Genomic DNA, 13,920 nt, shown 5'->3' on the forward strand with positions numbered 1-13,920 from the left:
TCAAGAAAAACCTTTCTCTCCTCAAGAAAGCTTTTGGTTATTGTAGGATTGTAAATACTGGAAGAAATGTTGAAAGTTTGTTATTAACTGGTGTTTGTGTTACAGTTGCACGTTTTCATATTCCAGTGTCCCATGGAATTTGTAGTTTTTCATGCCGTACACATTTTCTCATAACAGACTTTTTAAGCATCATATGAAATACTTTTTAAATTTTGGTTTTCGAATTTTAAATTTGTAACAATATTAATTCAATAATGGAATGTTTTTTATTTATTGCATGTTTGAATGATTTTGCCATCTAAAATAAACATATTAGTTTGATTGATTAACAGATAGCGGCGCCGCAGGAGTGAGCCACGAATAATGGTAACCAATAGGAAGAGGAGACTGATTCCTGAAGATAAATAAAAAGAAGCATTGCATGATAAAAGGGGTATACGGGGAGAGCGCTTGTGATGTATGACCCATGCTGGCGGGAACAGGATTGAAGCTCGACACAAGAATAGTGTGGTGCGTGTTGTCTCCAACAGAGATAACAGGAATAAAAGGGAGGGGGATAAAAAGGATGGAGAAAGAAAACGAAATATTCAAGAATTGAACACTCTAGTAATGGGAGCTGATGCTCCCTAGGAGAAACAAACCATAAAAGAAAGGAATGCACTCCATAGGTGGGTTACCATTAGTAAACAGCAGACAAACTACAGGAAATAAAGAGCACAGGGGTGTAGGAGAAGGTAACTGACAATTTCCTGCATAATGAAGCAGATATGCACTTCGAGAGATGAAAACAGAGGCGAATCGGATACAGCATTGCCATTCCTAGCCCTTGGAGGATGTGAGTACCAAAACAAATAATTATATCAAACATGCAACATGATAAATTACACTGACTCTTTTGTGGATAAAATTATGTTGCAAGTTATTGAGTACATAGGTTGGGTTAGCCATTCTGGGTTAGTGACCAGTCCATCGCACTTGCAACTCTCCATGCACCCTACTAGATCATGGATAGGCCACCACATGGCCAGCTTCCTACCCAGTGGTCTCCCTGCCTCCTATTCATTGGTATGTTGATCAAGTTCCCTTGCCTCTTGACCTCAGTGTACATTCAGGTCCCACTAGCCACTGAATTCTTAATCTATGCCTGATTTGTGTATAGTAATCTTCTTCTGATTCAAAGAACGCCCAGATTCCCGCATGGTAGGTCGAGGCATTGAGGACGGGATCAGTGGGCAGACACAAGTGTTGAGGTTGGATGCCGTAAGTGATTTCCCGGTGATGGTGGTCAGAAGGAGGAGAAGGAGTTGCAATAGAACACCAAGCCAAGGAGACTTTGGACAAATGTCAGAGGTTTGTGTTTACAGTCCAGATAACCAATCAGAAAATCCCTGTAGGCGCAGCCACTCTATATAATGCAACACAAGGTATGTTACCTCTGATGGTGTTGATTACAAAGGTTTTTTTATCCTATATAAAACAGGAGCAAGTTGAGTGTAGGAACCTGTAGGTTGAAGGTTATATTTGCAGTGAGTAATGGCTGTCTGCAGGGACCTTGGCAGCCATTGTTAGTAAGCTTCCAAGAAATTGTAACAGTATATGGCAGGAATAATGTATGGGATCATCAGGTATGCCATTGGTGAGCGTAGTGTGAGTGACAGTGCTTCCAGTTGAGCAATATCGAAAGACCATATAGGGACTGGCTGGGGACGTATGAAGTGTGCATCTTCTAGAAGATTCAAATTGGTAAGTAACAGGAGTAGAAATAGTGTGGAGGAGATGACTGCAGGAGGAATCCCTGTTCCATGTCAGAAGGGAGTGTGTAACGCCCTGAACGTCTCAGGATCGTTTAACAGACACGATAATGAGGACGCAACCACTTGTGAAGGGTTAGTTATTTTAATGAAGGCAAAAATAATACAAAGAATAAACAAAAGTTATAGTCACTGGAATCCTCCAGGCTAAGTACGTTACCAGCCCACCGCACGGATGGTCCTAACCGTCCTCTGCATATACGCCGATCCCGGCGTATGCCAACAGAGGGCAGAAATGAAATGGCCGACAATGCCAATCGGTAGGCTGTGAGGGGCACGAAGAGTGTTGGGGAGAATCGAGGAGTCAGGGAAACACCCAGCAGGGGTCTCTACCTGAAGGGAGCAGCCGCTCAACCTCTTCCTCAGACTGCACCGGGACGCGGAGTCACCTCCTGGTGATGCGTCACCGATACCCCAATCAAAAAGCAAGAAGACTGAACCGAGAGCAGCCGCTCGATTGATCCTGTGGACTTCCGAGTCTGTAACGCGGCAAACACCTCCTGGTGTGCGTTACAGCTGGCAGTCCCTGTATCTCTGGTCTGGCTGGGAGTTACGACTCCAACCAGCAAAAGCGCCACTGCGCTTTGACTCAGCCGATTCAAAAAAGCGAAGCTCAATGGTTGACCGGTAGAGCTTCCGGGTCCTTCACAGGTGACGATGGGGCAAGACACGGCCCAGGGAGTAACGACTCGACCTACCTCCGTTCTTGCCTTACTGGAGCACCACTCCGGAACACTGCTCTTCACGAAGCAGGTACGTCGGTGTAAACACAATATCCGACCGCGTTGTACCTCCCGGTTCCTCCCTTTATAGGGCGTGTTTTCCTTGAGTTATGTAACAGCTCTCCTGCTTACATAAGGTCGTGTTTTCCTTGAGTTATGTAACAGCTCTCCTGTTTACATAAGGGCGTGTTTTCCTTGAGTTATGTAACAGCTCTCCTGTTTACATAACCTCTCAACCGCTAAGCATCCTGGGAGATGTAGTCCGTTTTCGCTGGTTACCGTTTTCTTCCCCTCGCATGACAGGAATTCTTGACAGAGTGCTTTCCAATAAAATAGAAAGGTCTCTTTCCCATAGGACTCAGATCCCTGAGGTAGGGCTGGACCCTGGGGCCCACGGCAGGAAGTTATAGCACATGGTTAGGACAAAGATGTTGTTGAAAGATCTGTTGTTGTCCCTTCCTCAGAAGGTCTCCACTCCGTGTAGGGGTGCAGATGCAGAAGAGGAGTTGAAAAAAGCCCAGATCTTCGGACTACTATGCAACAGTTTGCAAGCATTGTTGAGGAATTCACAATTGTCTGTGCTATGAACATCAGTGGATGAGGCAAGGTAGTATAGGATCCTATTACAGATCAGGATTCTGCTCCAAAATTTAGCCTGAGTGAATTACCAGCCACACCATTCCCAGCATTACATCCTGACATGTCTGACATTCAGTTGAACCTTAAGGGATTTAGTAGGATTACACCCTCACACCACCTCATGTTCCCCTATCAATTGATTATTTACCTGTTATAACAGAAGGAAGGCTGGAAGACACTCGGTGCAAGAGAGTAGTGGTGCTAAAACTATCAGGCAGCGAAGATACATCATACCAGGTACTTTATTACCCTTGTTGTATGGGACCCATTATGGCAAAAAAGAGATGGATGGTGTTTGTGAGAGAGGATATATGTTTCCTAGATGACTGAAAAGGCTTTTGCGGGGGGCATCATGTATGTGCAATATACAAGGAGAGACACTTTCTTCCTGTAACCAGCAAGACAGCCTTTGCATGTCCTCACACTGTATAAGGGCAGGACCATTGTGCATGAATATCTGAGTATGTCATAAAGCCAACGAGGCGTAAGTCTATATTAACACCGTGTACAATGCCAAAACATGAAAAGGACTTGCAGGCTCGGCTCAATAGAAACATAGTTTGTGTCCCAAGGGTTCTAATTTCCAAGTGATCTTGTTCTGATTTATGCAAGAGATAAATATAGATGAAACCTCTTTAATGGGATTATTTAAAAAAAATTTAAAAAGAAGGTGCAAAACCCCCTTACCTACTGCAGGAGGCATGCTTATTCATTGGAGAGACACTTTCTTCAGCACCATGGAGTCTTTCATGTTTGCGAGGTGAAGACAATAAAGGGTCTCTGAGTGAACTGCTACAATTGTATTAGGACAGGTAAAGCACACATTGGCCATTTTTATTTGCTTTAAATACACTAGTGCTGATTTTAAATAATTGCACAATAAAATGTAATGATCTGATCTCGCTGGATTATGAAAAAAAGGAAGGAGAAGGTGATCTTTGAATATACCCTGGTATGCAGACTTCTTACTGTCAGAAGGAGTCTTAGTGGAGATGGTGTTTATCAGAGTCTACTATTTATGGGAAGAGTTGCGAGTATAGGTATAGCTCTTTCCACACCCTACTATGCACACCCATCATCCAAGAGAGGGGTCTCAGCAGAGAGACCAGTCCCTCCCCACAACCTACTATGCACATCCATCATACAAGAGACGGGTCTCAGTGGAGAGGCCAGTGCCTTCAAACACCCTACTATGCACACCGGTCATTTGAGAGAGGTCGCAAAGGAGAAGCATGTCATGTCACTCCATATACACCCTACTACCCATACCCATCATCTGAGAGAGAGGTCTCAAAGGAGAGGCCTGTCTATCCACATACCCTATTATGAACGCTTTTTTACTTCATTTCCATAACACCTGCTATTTTTCACTGTAAACAGTAATGGCGTCCATTTTGTTTCTAAAATTCTGAAAGCCAGCTATTCAGAGCGCTCCCTTTCACGAGACTCGCTGGAGTCTTCACGCTCTCACGAGAACATGAAGGCTCACGGGAAAAACAAACAGAACACCAGACACATCTTCCATAAAGGTGAATATCATCCAGAAGGAAGTGAAGGATAGCAAGCACCCATGGTTTTACTTTTACCGTATATGTGAAGCACAGATTACAGTGGCTGGCCATTCTACAATTGTGGATGCCTTGAACAAAACACAACATGTGAGTAAGAGCTATGATGACCCCTTAGCTCTTACCTGCATTGTTCACCAAAATATAATACATTATTTAATCAAAGTGTCAAAGATACAGACAATCTCTGTTCTGTGGCAGATGCCTTTATAGTAAACTTGCTAGCCTCCCTGGCAAATCCTGTCAGAATAAAAATACATACATTATGCAAACAGGTGTGCTATTCTGTCCCTTCTCTATCCCCTGGGTATGGAGAGACTTGCTTGGTGGCAATAGGTTTATATCCAGGGATACATGCCCTTTTACTAGAGCCCCTGTGAAAGGTGCCTTTTAACCTTCTCGATAAAATCTATTTCCTGAGTGTGTGGCTTGTATTCTGTGAGCAATACAGGGACCCTGTGTGATAGATGAACAGTGTCATCATCAAGGGTACAGTGCATTGAGCACAAGATGGAAACTCCCTCTATGTTCTTGTAGGAGTACCTGTACCTTAGAAAATTCAAAGAAATCTCAACTGTGTCTTTTGGTCCACACTGAATATACATGGAGTCCAGTGATCTACCCAGCAACACAACCTGGACCTTGGCATTTCTGTATAGAATAGACCAACAGCTTGGCCCACTTGACCCTTTGAGATGTCACCTCTGTGACCATGCATAGCTGGCTCTCTCTGTCCAAGGCAGGAAGTCCAGGCAAATGCTGGGGAAGATGACCCCCGCTCTGGGTTGCATGGTAGCTCTGCTAACAGTGACACAGGACACAAAACAACAGACTGGAATGCGGATCTGAATAATGACCAGTGGGTAAGATTATTCAAGTATTCCTACCATCAATATTGTGTTTTCCATCTATCAAATTGTGGCACACCTTGGGATTAGACATTTGCTTCCTAACAATGCCGACAGTTCCTGTAAGTATTGGAGCGCTAAGGTCTCCACTTGGTACTCAATGTGGCTGCCAAAGGGTAATGAGGATCTGCTGCCCTATCGATCTGAGCAGAAGCTGAAATATATTGGCATCCTGTTCATCAATAGAGACTTTAGGGTGTGGCATCAACACTGTGTTTCCCTCCATATTACCTACACTGCAAAGGGGACCCCCTGAATGTCGCGCAGCTGCCACGTAAAGTGTTGTTGTTAATGATGCAATTATAATATCAAATGTGGTATTGATGTTATCAATAATGTGATTGAATATGTCATGACTGATGTAATATGTGAGGTTATAAGCAGTGCATGGAGAGGGTGCCGGTTATAGTTACGTTAAATAAGTATAATTGGTGAATTTCACAGCATGTTTTAGTTTAAAATGTTACTTTTAAACTGATGTTTTCACTTGACTATAAAATTACGTTAGCCTTTGTTTTTTTAAGTGAATTTCTGGGTTTTTCTAATGCACCGTAAGATATTATTACCATACCGAGCTATAATGGCACTTTAACCTTTGTTTTTTTCAATGAATTTCTAAGGTTTTATTTAACGTAAAGTAATATTTTATTATCATACGCAATTATGCCAAACCCAGCCACAGTGGTGGCCACAGGGCCAAGCCTATGGCCAGCCCCTATACGCAACCACCTGAGGACAGCCATTCCCCGGCGCACTGTCTGCAGTGTGGGGATGCCTGCCAGACAACCCGCTAAGAGCTGGCAACTCGATGAAGCACATGGCCTTTGGCCATGTGTGGCACGGAGAGCCTGCAACCACTCTTTGAGCTCACCACAGTTGTTCGGGCCAACCCCACTGCACACGGCCGGCTGCTGTTCACGGCATGGGTTAGCCGCAGGGCTAACTGCCAATATGTGGCCAATCTGAACTCTAGTGGGAGCCAGGGCGGCTCCTGCCCCGTCTGTGAGACTCAAGCAGGAGCGGAGTGGGTGCCGCTGTCTCCCACAACAGCCCCAAGAGATTGCTGCAACCACAATTTTTTTCGTTTTATTTGACCCCCATGGGGTTCAGCTGGGACACCCCACAAGGTCTTAAAGGAAAGAGTACACATTCCCTGTCACCTTATACCTTCATTTAAAAAAAAAATTACAGGACACATGGACCGAAACTGGGATCCGCACCATGTATCACCTGAAACTTTGAATGCAGGTGCTGAGATGGATGAATTATTTTGGGGAAAGGTTCATGGAAATTCATCAAACAGCACCATAGTTTTCAGCAAATCAAAAAATCTATTTATTATGGTAAGTAGGTCATAACTATAACTACCCAGTGCCAACTGCCCCTGGGTAAAATTAATTGTCAAGATATGTAGATGAGGAGTTAAAATTCATAAATATCAATATGTAACACCTTCACGGTATTCTGGTTGTCAATATTGGTGATATTTCTGCATGTTGATATTTTTGTACTTTTGACATACAAACAGCAGAGACTTTAGCAATTGAACACCAAAATCAACAGGACTTGCTACAATACGGGCACATCAAGAACTTACCCTAGAACGAGGTCCAGGGACTTCTGTCTTCATCAAAACACCTTCATAGTCCAACTGAACATCTGTTTTGGCTGCAGCTTGGCTGATATATCTGTACCCTGGAGGAGAAACAAAAGATGAAAAAAAGGTTTGACTAAATACAGCAAAAAAAGGAGGCAGGTGAACAGACAAGACAATCTACTTTGGCCCACCATTCCCTCACTATACTAGTAGTCCTGTTGACTTGAGTCTTGGGGACAGATTTAGGAAGATTACGAAATTCACAGCTGAGGAAATATCATCACGGTTGCACTGGGCGAATGCCGAAAAAAATGGGCAGTGATATATTAGCAACAGATCATATATCGAAGGTGTCATTGGCCACACAAACGTTAATAATGCGGTGTCTGCTTGCCACTAAACATCATTAGATGTACACCACCTTCCAGTACAAATCTCTTCAGAGGGTAAATCACATAATGTGTTATTTTTTGCAAAAATACCATACAATATGCAAGGAAAAATCAAATCATTTTCTTTTGCCCCTCTATGTACCTGGTTTCATTTAGTGCCAATCTATGCAAACATAAAGCAATCATGCTACTTTGTATGACTTTATTCAAAGTGGTTTGCGTGGATTACTAGGGATGTTTGCATTGTTTCCAACCCATAACACCCACTTTGCAAGTGTTATCGGCAGGATAGGGCTATGCAATGGTGTGCTATTTTGCTTCATACTTACATTAAATTTCGGTCCAAAAGTCAATTTGCGCATCAATACACATGATTGTTTTTGTCGCTTTGCATTCCTTAGTGCCGCTTTATGTCACACCAGCGCAATTCTTTACTATATCTTGTCCGCTGGGTTTGCATTAACGAAACCTTGCATCTGGGTGACTGCTACTTGGCCACCCAATTTTAAAGAAATGCTATAAGCTCTGAGCCTTGGATTCCTGATGTGTCTGTATGGCACAAAGGAAGAGTTTCAAGTAAACAGGTAACTTTATTTGCATTAAGCCCTATCAACAGCTACAGCCTCTTCTGATGAGCTCATAACTGCTGACAACCAGAACCCTAGTCACCCACAATCTAGACTCTGAAATACTAGGATGCAGTTGGATATTCAGCTATTCTAAAGCACCATAACACATCCTCCTTCAGTATATAAACAAAACAAGGCTAACAGACACAAAATACAGCTAACAAAATACAGCATTAACCCCTTGAGTGCCCCGCCCTTTCCACGCCCTGTGCCGGGCGTTTCATTAGTGGGTGGGGTCCATGACGAGATAGTCTCATCATGGGCACAGCGCAACCGCGGCCCATGACGAGACCATCTCGTCATGGGCACTCAAGAGGTTAAATCAGCCCTCCAGCAACACGGAAAGTGATTGAACTGGGTCAATATAGATGCCGCAAAGATGGAGATCACTTGATCATTTTAATCTACAATTATAATCTTTAAATGTATTGGGCTGCGATATGGAATGCTGTGACTTTGAGACGCACACAGGCTCAGTGCTCCCGCCAGCTGTAAACTGCCAAGCATGCAATCACATCTGCTCTCATTATTAACACATGGAGGATTCGAAGAAACAACATCAGCAGGAAAGAGTGAGCCCAAATCATTACCCCAGGTCCCTCCATATGGAGATAACCATCTCCCTGACAGAAAACAGAACAGAGGAATGCTGGGACACCTACCCTACCCCTCCCACTGGGAGCACTTAACCAGTACTATCCAGCATTCTGCCATGTTCTATTTTCTGTCTGCCGACAGGAATGAGGTGAGGTGCTGGGTTCTGCTCCTGCTGGAGGGAGTGGCAGTCTTCAGTGGAATCCTTCGTATGGCTGCTGGGCTGTCCTGGACGGGGTTCTCTGTTGTGCATTCCGGCCTGCTGGGCTTGCCGTGGTGTGGTGTGGCCTCCTCGCTGTCCTTCTGTTGGTGGCTGTCTCTGGTGCTTCCTTGGGGGGTGATCCTCCTCCATTGTTGGTTCAGGGGTGTTTCCGGTATGGGTTGGCTGCCCTTCGGGTGGCGGCGCCTTGGGTTTGTTATTCATCTTGGTTGTTTCCTGCTTGTTCTGATGGGTGTAACCCCTTAATTTGGTTAGAAGCTTAGAGGGCTGTGTGCTCCGGCCTCTTTTTAGGTCGAGCCTAGCGGAGCGCGCATGCGTTGCTCTATGGGAGGCTTCTCGTGAGCACTCCAAACTTCCTCGAGACTTCTCCGTGTGGGTCTGGCAACTCCCACACATTCCATTGGCCTTTGCGTGTGGCTTTCAATAATGAAAGCACGCAATTGACCAAAGACGGGTGCATGTCCCGCCTTTTCTCTAAACGTTCACTCCCATGGCGTTTGGGTCTCGGGAGCGAGCAGCGGCGTGCAGGGTGCCAGCTGCATTCCTCCCTTGTTGTTGTGGATCATGTTACCAATTAACACAGCTGGGTCGCTTTCACTTTCGCGGGTCCGCTTGTTAATTGGTAACATGATTGCGCTTGTTACTTTAGGAAGGGCTGCCTCCATCCAGCACTCGTGGGACACAGCATGCCATGCCACTTTCACTTTGAGAAGGGCTGCCCTCTACCACCCAGCATGCCATGCGGCTTTCACTTTAAGAAGGGCTCTCAACCCGCTTTCACTTTAAGAAGTGATGTTCCCCACCGCTTTCACTTTAAGAAGGATGCCCCTCGACCCAGCACTCACGGGACACAGCACGCCATGCCGCTTTCACTTTGAGAAGGGCTGCTCCCCCACCCAGCACACTATGCCGCTGTCACTTTAAGAAGAGCTGCCCCTGCCGCTTTCAATTTAAGAAGTGCTGCTCCTCACAGCTTTCAATTTAAGAAGGGTTGCCCCTCCACCCAGCACTCACAGGACACAGCACGACATGCCGCTTTCACTTTAACAAAGCTGCCCCTCAACCCAGCAACCACGGAATTCCAGCTTAAGCAATGACAGACCCTTTTCAATGGGCTGCTTAGCAACTGCATTGTAACCTCTTATAAGGTCCCAAAGGCGAGACCTATTGGCTATGCCAATGCTTGTTTTTCCTGTGGTTCTCCCTTTTGCTTCACTAGGGATGCTGCTTTCGGTGTGGTGTCCTCGGTGTTCTTTGGGGGTTCGGAAGGCCAGGCTTTGGTATGCTCCGTACGTAAGGAATGGGATGAGGACTGGAGGGAGCTGGGGGTAATGCCCTATTACTTACCAGTAGTCTTCATTACTCCTGGTCCCGTTGTCCTCGTCCCATGCCTTGCGCCCCTCCCTTGCTTTCGGATAGCTGGCCTTCTTGCTGGAGGGCTTGGTAGTTCAGGCGGAATGCTCGGTGGGTACTGGTTAAGTACTCTCGGGTATAGGGGTCGCAGCATTCCTCCGTTGGTTTTTATGTCAGGCAGATGGTTATCTCCATAGGTAAGGAATGAGATAAGGCCAACGGTAAGTGGTAGGGTATTTCCTCCTTCTCCAAGGTCAATTAAAGGCTGTTCCAGAATCTTTTGGAGCTCTTTCCAAATCACCCAAATTGATATTAACACTGCACGCTGACAGGGGTCCGCAGCCATGACAGACCCCAGAGTTGAAATTTACATTTTACACAGTAGGCTACAGAACATAATTGGATAACTACTCCGAAAAACAATTTACTGCTCTGACCTATTGTGTAGTTTTATGTACATTGTATTCTGGTTGCCGGGAAGCAGCTACCAGTGGTGCAGCAGGTGCAGTGGCACCGGGACACAGAACACTGAAGAGCCCATATTTTATTCCCCCACGAACAAAGAGGCCATTTTCTGTGCTTGCACCAGGGCCCATAGCATGCTGTCTGGTTGTGAATGAATATAATTATTTATGAAAAAAACACTAAAAGATTTTAGGAAGGCAAACACTGAATGGTGTGGGTCTTCCACATCCGATGGGGACTATCGTCAAAGTGTCGTGAAAGTTTAATTTAGTGGAGAGGGGAAGGAAGGGCTGGGCCAGACTAGGCACCAAAAGCAGCCTGGCATAAAAAGTTTCAACTAGCCCCACTCCCTTAGTCTCCTCTCTCTCTCTCTCTCTCTCTCTCTCTCTCTCTCTCTCTCTCTCTCTCTCTCTCTCTCTCTCTCTCTTCACCCCTCTCTCCTCCCTCTCTATTTCCTGTGCGGCCCTGAGGAGTGTCTGTCTCACCAGGCAAACCCACCTCATGGACGTAACGGGGAGAGGAGGATGAAGGAAAGGCATATTAGGCAGAACTAATCATCAAATTAAGGGCTGTGCATTCAGTCAGAGCAGAAATTAATGCTAAATGGAGAAAAAAAACTAGAAATGAAAGTGCTAGCATAAATGTGAGTCGCTGAAAAATAGAAAAGATAATTTCAAAATATGCTCCCTTTTCACACTATTTGTATAAATAGATGAATCTTCATATATATATATATATATTATATATAGAGAGAGAGAAAAATGTGTGTGTGTGTGTACATATATATATCACTAACTACACAGTGCACAATGACAAAAGCCAATTGCAACGGCAGTTCAGCCATTATGTAGCTATTGAAGTAGCAGACGCCACTATTTCCAAGGGCAGTGGTGCTCAGGGGCCTTACACGGCAGTATTCAAAGCCAGAATGCAGACATTAAGCCTTATCTTTCTTCAGACCTTTCACTCTCCCTGAAGCTACCAGTCATCCGTGTGTGTAATAGCAGACACAAACGTAAAGGCTAAACCCCTTTGAAATGAGAATAATGCGCTCAGTCGTAGAAGATGTCGCTTCTAGGCACAGACTTTCCTCGAAATGCATCTCCCCATAGGCTCCGACTGACAGAGCTTCTGCCAGGGTCCCGCTGACTGGGTTCAGCGCATCTTGTGCGATGCTCCTGGAGGACGAGGAGCGTCTAAAAATACAGGCTATATTCGTTTACATCGGGGCATGCGGGGCGATATTTTTACCAGCCTAGCCTCAGAGCACTAGTACTACCTTCCTTCCGTTCCACTGAAATCCATTGGTTGAAGTCAAAATGCAACTCGGTCGGGTGGATTGATTTTCCTAGCGCTGGGATTTGTCCAAGGTCGCTCGCCACGTGTGCCTAGTCACAGAAATAAAGATAGCATAATTACACCTGGTTAAAAGGCGCTGCCGAGACCTCGAGGAGGAAGTATTGTGCCTTCTCGACTAGCGGTGTAGTACTCTGTTCTCTGACTTACTATAACTGGGGCCACCGGTATTATGCGGCAGGAGAGGGTCAAATTATGCGGCAGGTTTGAGTAAATTATGTGGCAAGAAAATGCAAATTATGCGGCATAATGCGGCACTTTTTGCCAATAGTATTACTTCATCGTTATTTTTAAACTTGGTAACACTATCCAGGCATTGGTTGCACTTCATTGGTACCAGTTTAGCACACAAATATAGCAATATGCAACAATAAAGGTGACCAGTCTAGCTTTGCAGAGGCCTTCCACTGCGCAGCTACACGCATCACTGCATTTTCAGTAACCTTTCAACCGTTTGAGCTTGACATTTGGTAAAATTTGCAAATTATGCGGCAGATGATGGATTATATGGGAAATGCGGCAAATCTCTAGTTATGCGATATTAGCTGCATACGCACAATCGCATAATTCCAGTGGCACTGACTATAATCCAGCAAGGATGATAGGTTTAGGATAATGGTGCAACGTGAGGCAGCACAAACATAGGTGTTTCTTAAATGAACAAGTCATTTCACGTTTGTTTTTTTTGTGTTTAGGGTTGGCATTTTTCCTAGGAAAAAAATATACATGCGATTTGGTCATGTTTTAAGACTTCCAAGGCCCGGACATCATACTTAAATATTACTTTTTATAAAGTTACACTAATATACTTATCTGGCTTATCTCTTTTATGTTACAAGTATTTGTATAGCGAACAGCTCTCCCGTGAGAGTATCCCTGTCAATCATACCCAGCGTTTAGTTAAAGTAAAGGGCATGCTTTCTCACCAGATCTCGCTTTCCTTAGATTGCACGCCAGCCCAAATACCAAAAATTCATAAATAAAAAATATCTACTAAATGAAGCCTAGAGGGGCGTACGTCATCCCTTTTCACCCATTTATCTGTTCATGTGTCATTCAAAGTTTGCATCTGGCTGTGACAGCATACGACATGGATCAGTGGGTCGGCCCACTTAAGCCATTGGCTGTACTGTACTTTAACTGTCTAGTTATCTCACTCTTGCAGGTTCTTCTTCATACTTGTTTTCTTCCTTTGTCACTGTTTTCCTAACTTTCTCCTCCTCCATCATTCTCCCTTTTCTGCCTTTCTCTCGCTCGCTATGGATTCTTGATGAAAAGGGACAGCCTGCAAGCACCAGCACAAATTAAGCACTGCCTTTGATGTGACTTTCACCACTATGGACTGAGAGGCCATCTGACAGATATACACAGCCTGAAGTTGATCAGGACGGTGTGACTCGCATGGTGCACTGAATGTTGTGAAAATAGTGCTTACAGACTAAATATAACAACAGAAGTAACAAGCATTTTCAATGCAATAGGTCTCGCATTTATGCGAGTTTAAGCTATTGGCATTGTAAATGACAATGCCTTTTATTTATGTTTTAAAAATGAAAACAAAAATAAAAGGCATTGTCATTTATCCTCTTGCGTGCCCCGCCCTTTCCCCGCCCTGTGCCGGGCTTTCTATTAGCGGGCGGGGTTCATGACGAGATGGTCTCGTCAT

General features: G+C 44.7%; 1 protein-coding gene across 3 annotated transcripts in view; it reads right to left on the minus strand.

Annotated features, from left to right (window-relative positions):
• ABAT (4-aminobutyrate aminotransferase) overlaps positions 1 to 13,920 on the minus strand; it is a 499,792-nt gene that overhangs the window by 241,247 nt on the left and 244,625 nt on the right. For all 3 annotated transcript variants that reach the window (XM_085628334.1, XM_085628336.1, XM_085628335.1), the window contains exon 3: positions 7,246 to 7,343. In XM_085628334.1, coding sequence (XP_085484460.1) covers positions 7,246 to 7,343 — 98 coding nt within the window. The remainder of the gene's footprint in view (positions 1 to 7,245; positions 7,344 to 13,920) is intronic.

The sequence above is a fragment of the Triturus cristatus genome, chromosome 10 (genome assembly GCF_964204655.1).
Source record: "Triturus cristatus chromosome 10, aTriCri1.1, whole genome shotgun sequence".
Lineage (NCBI taxonomy): Eukaryota > Metazoa > Chordata > Amphibia > Caudata > Salamandridae > Triturus > Triturus cristatus.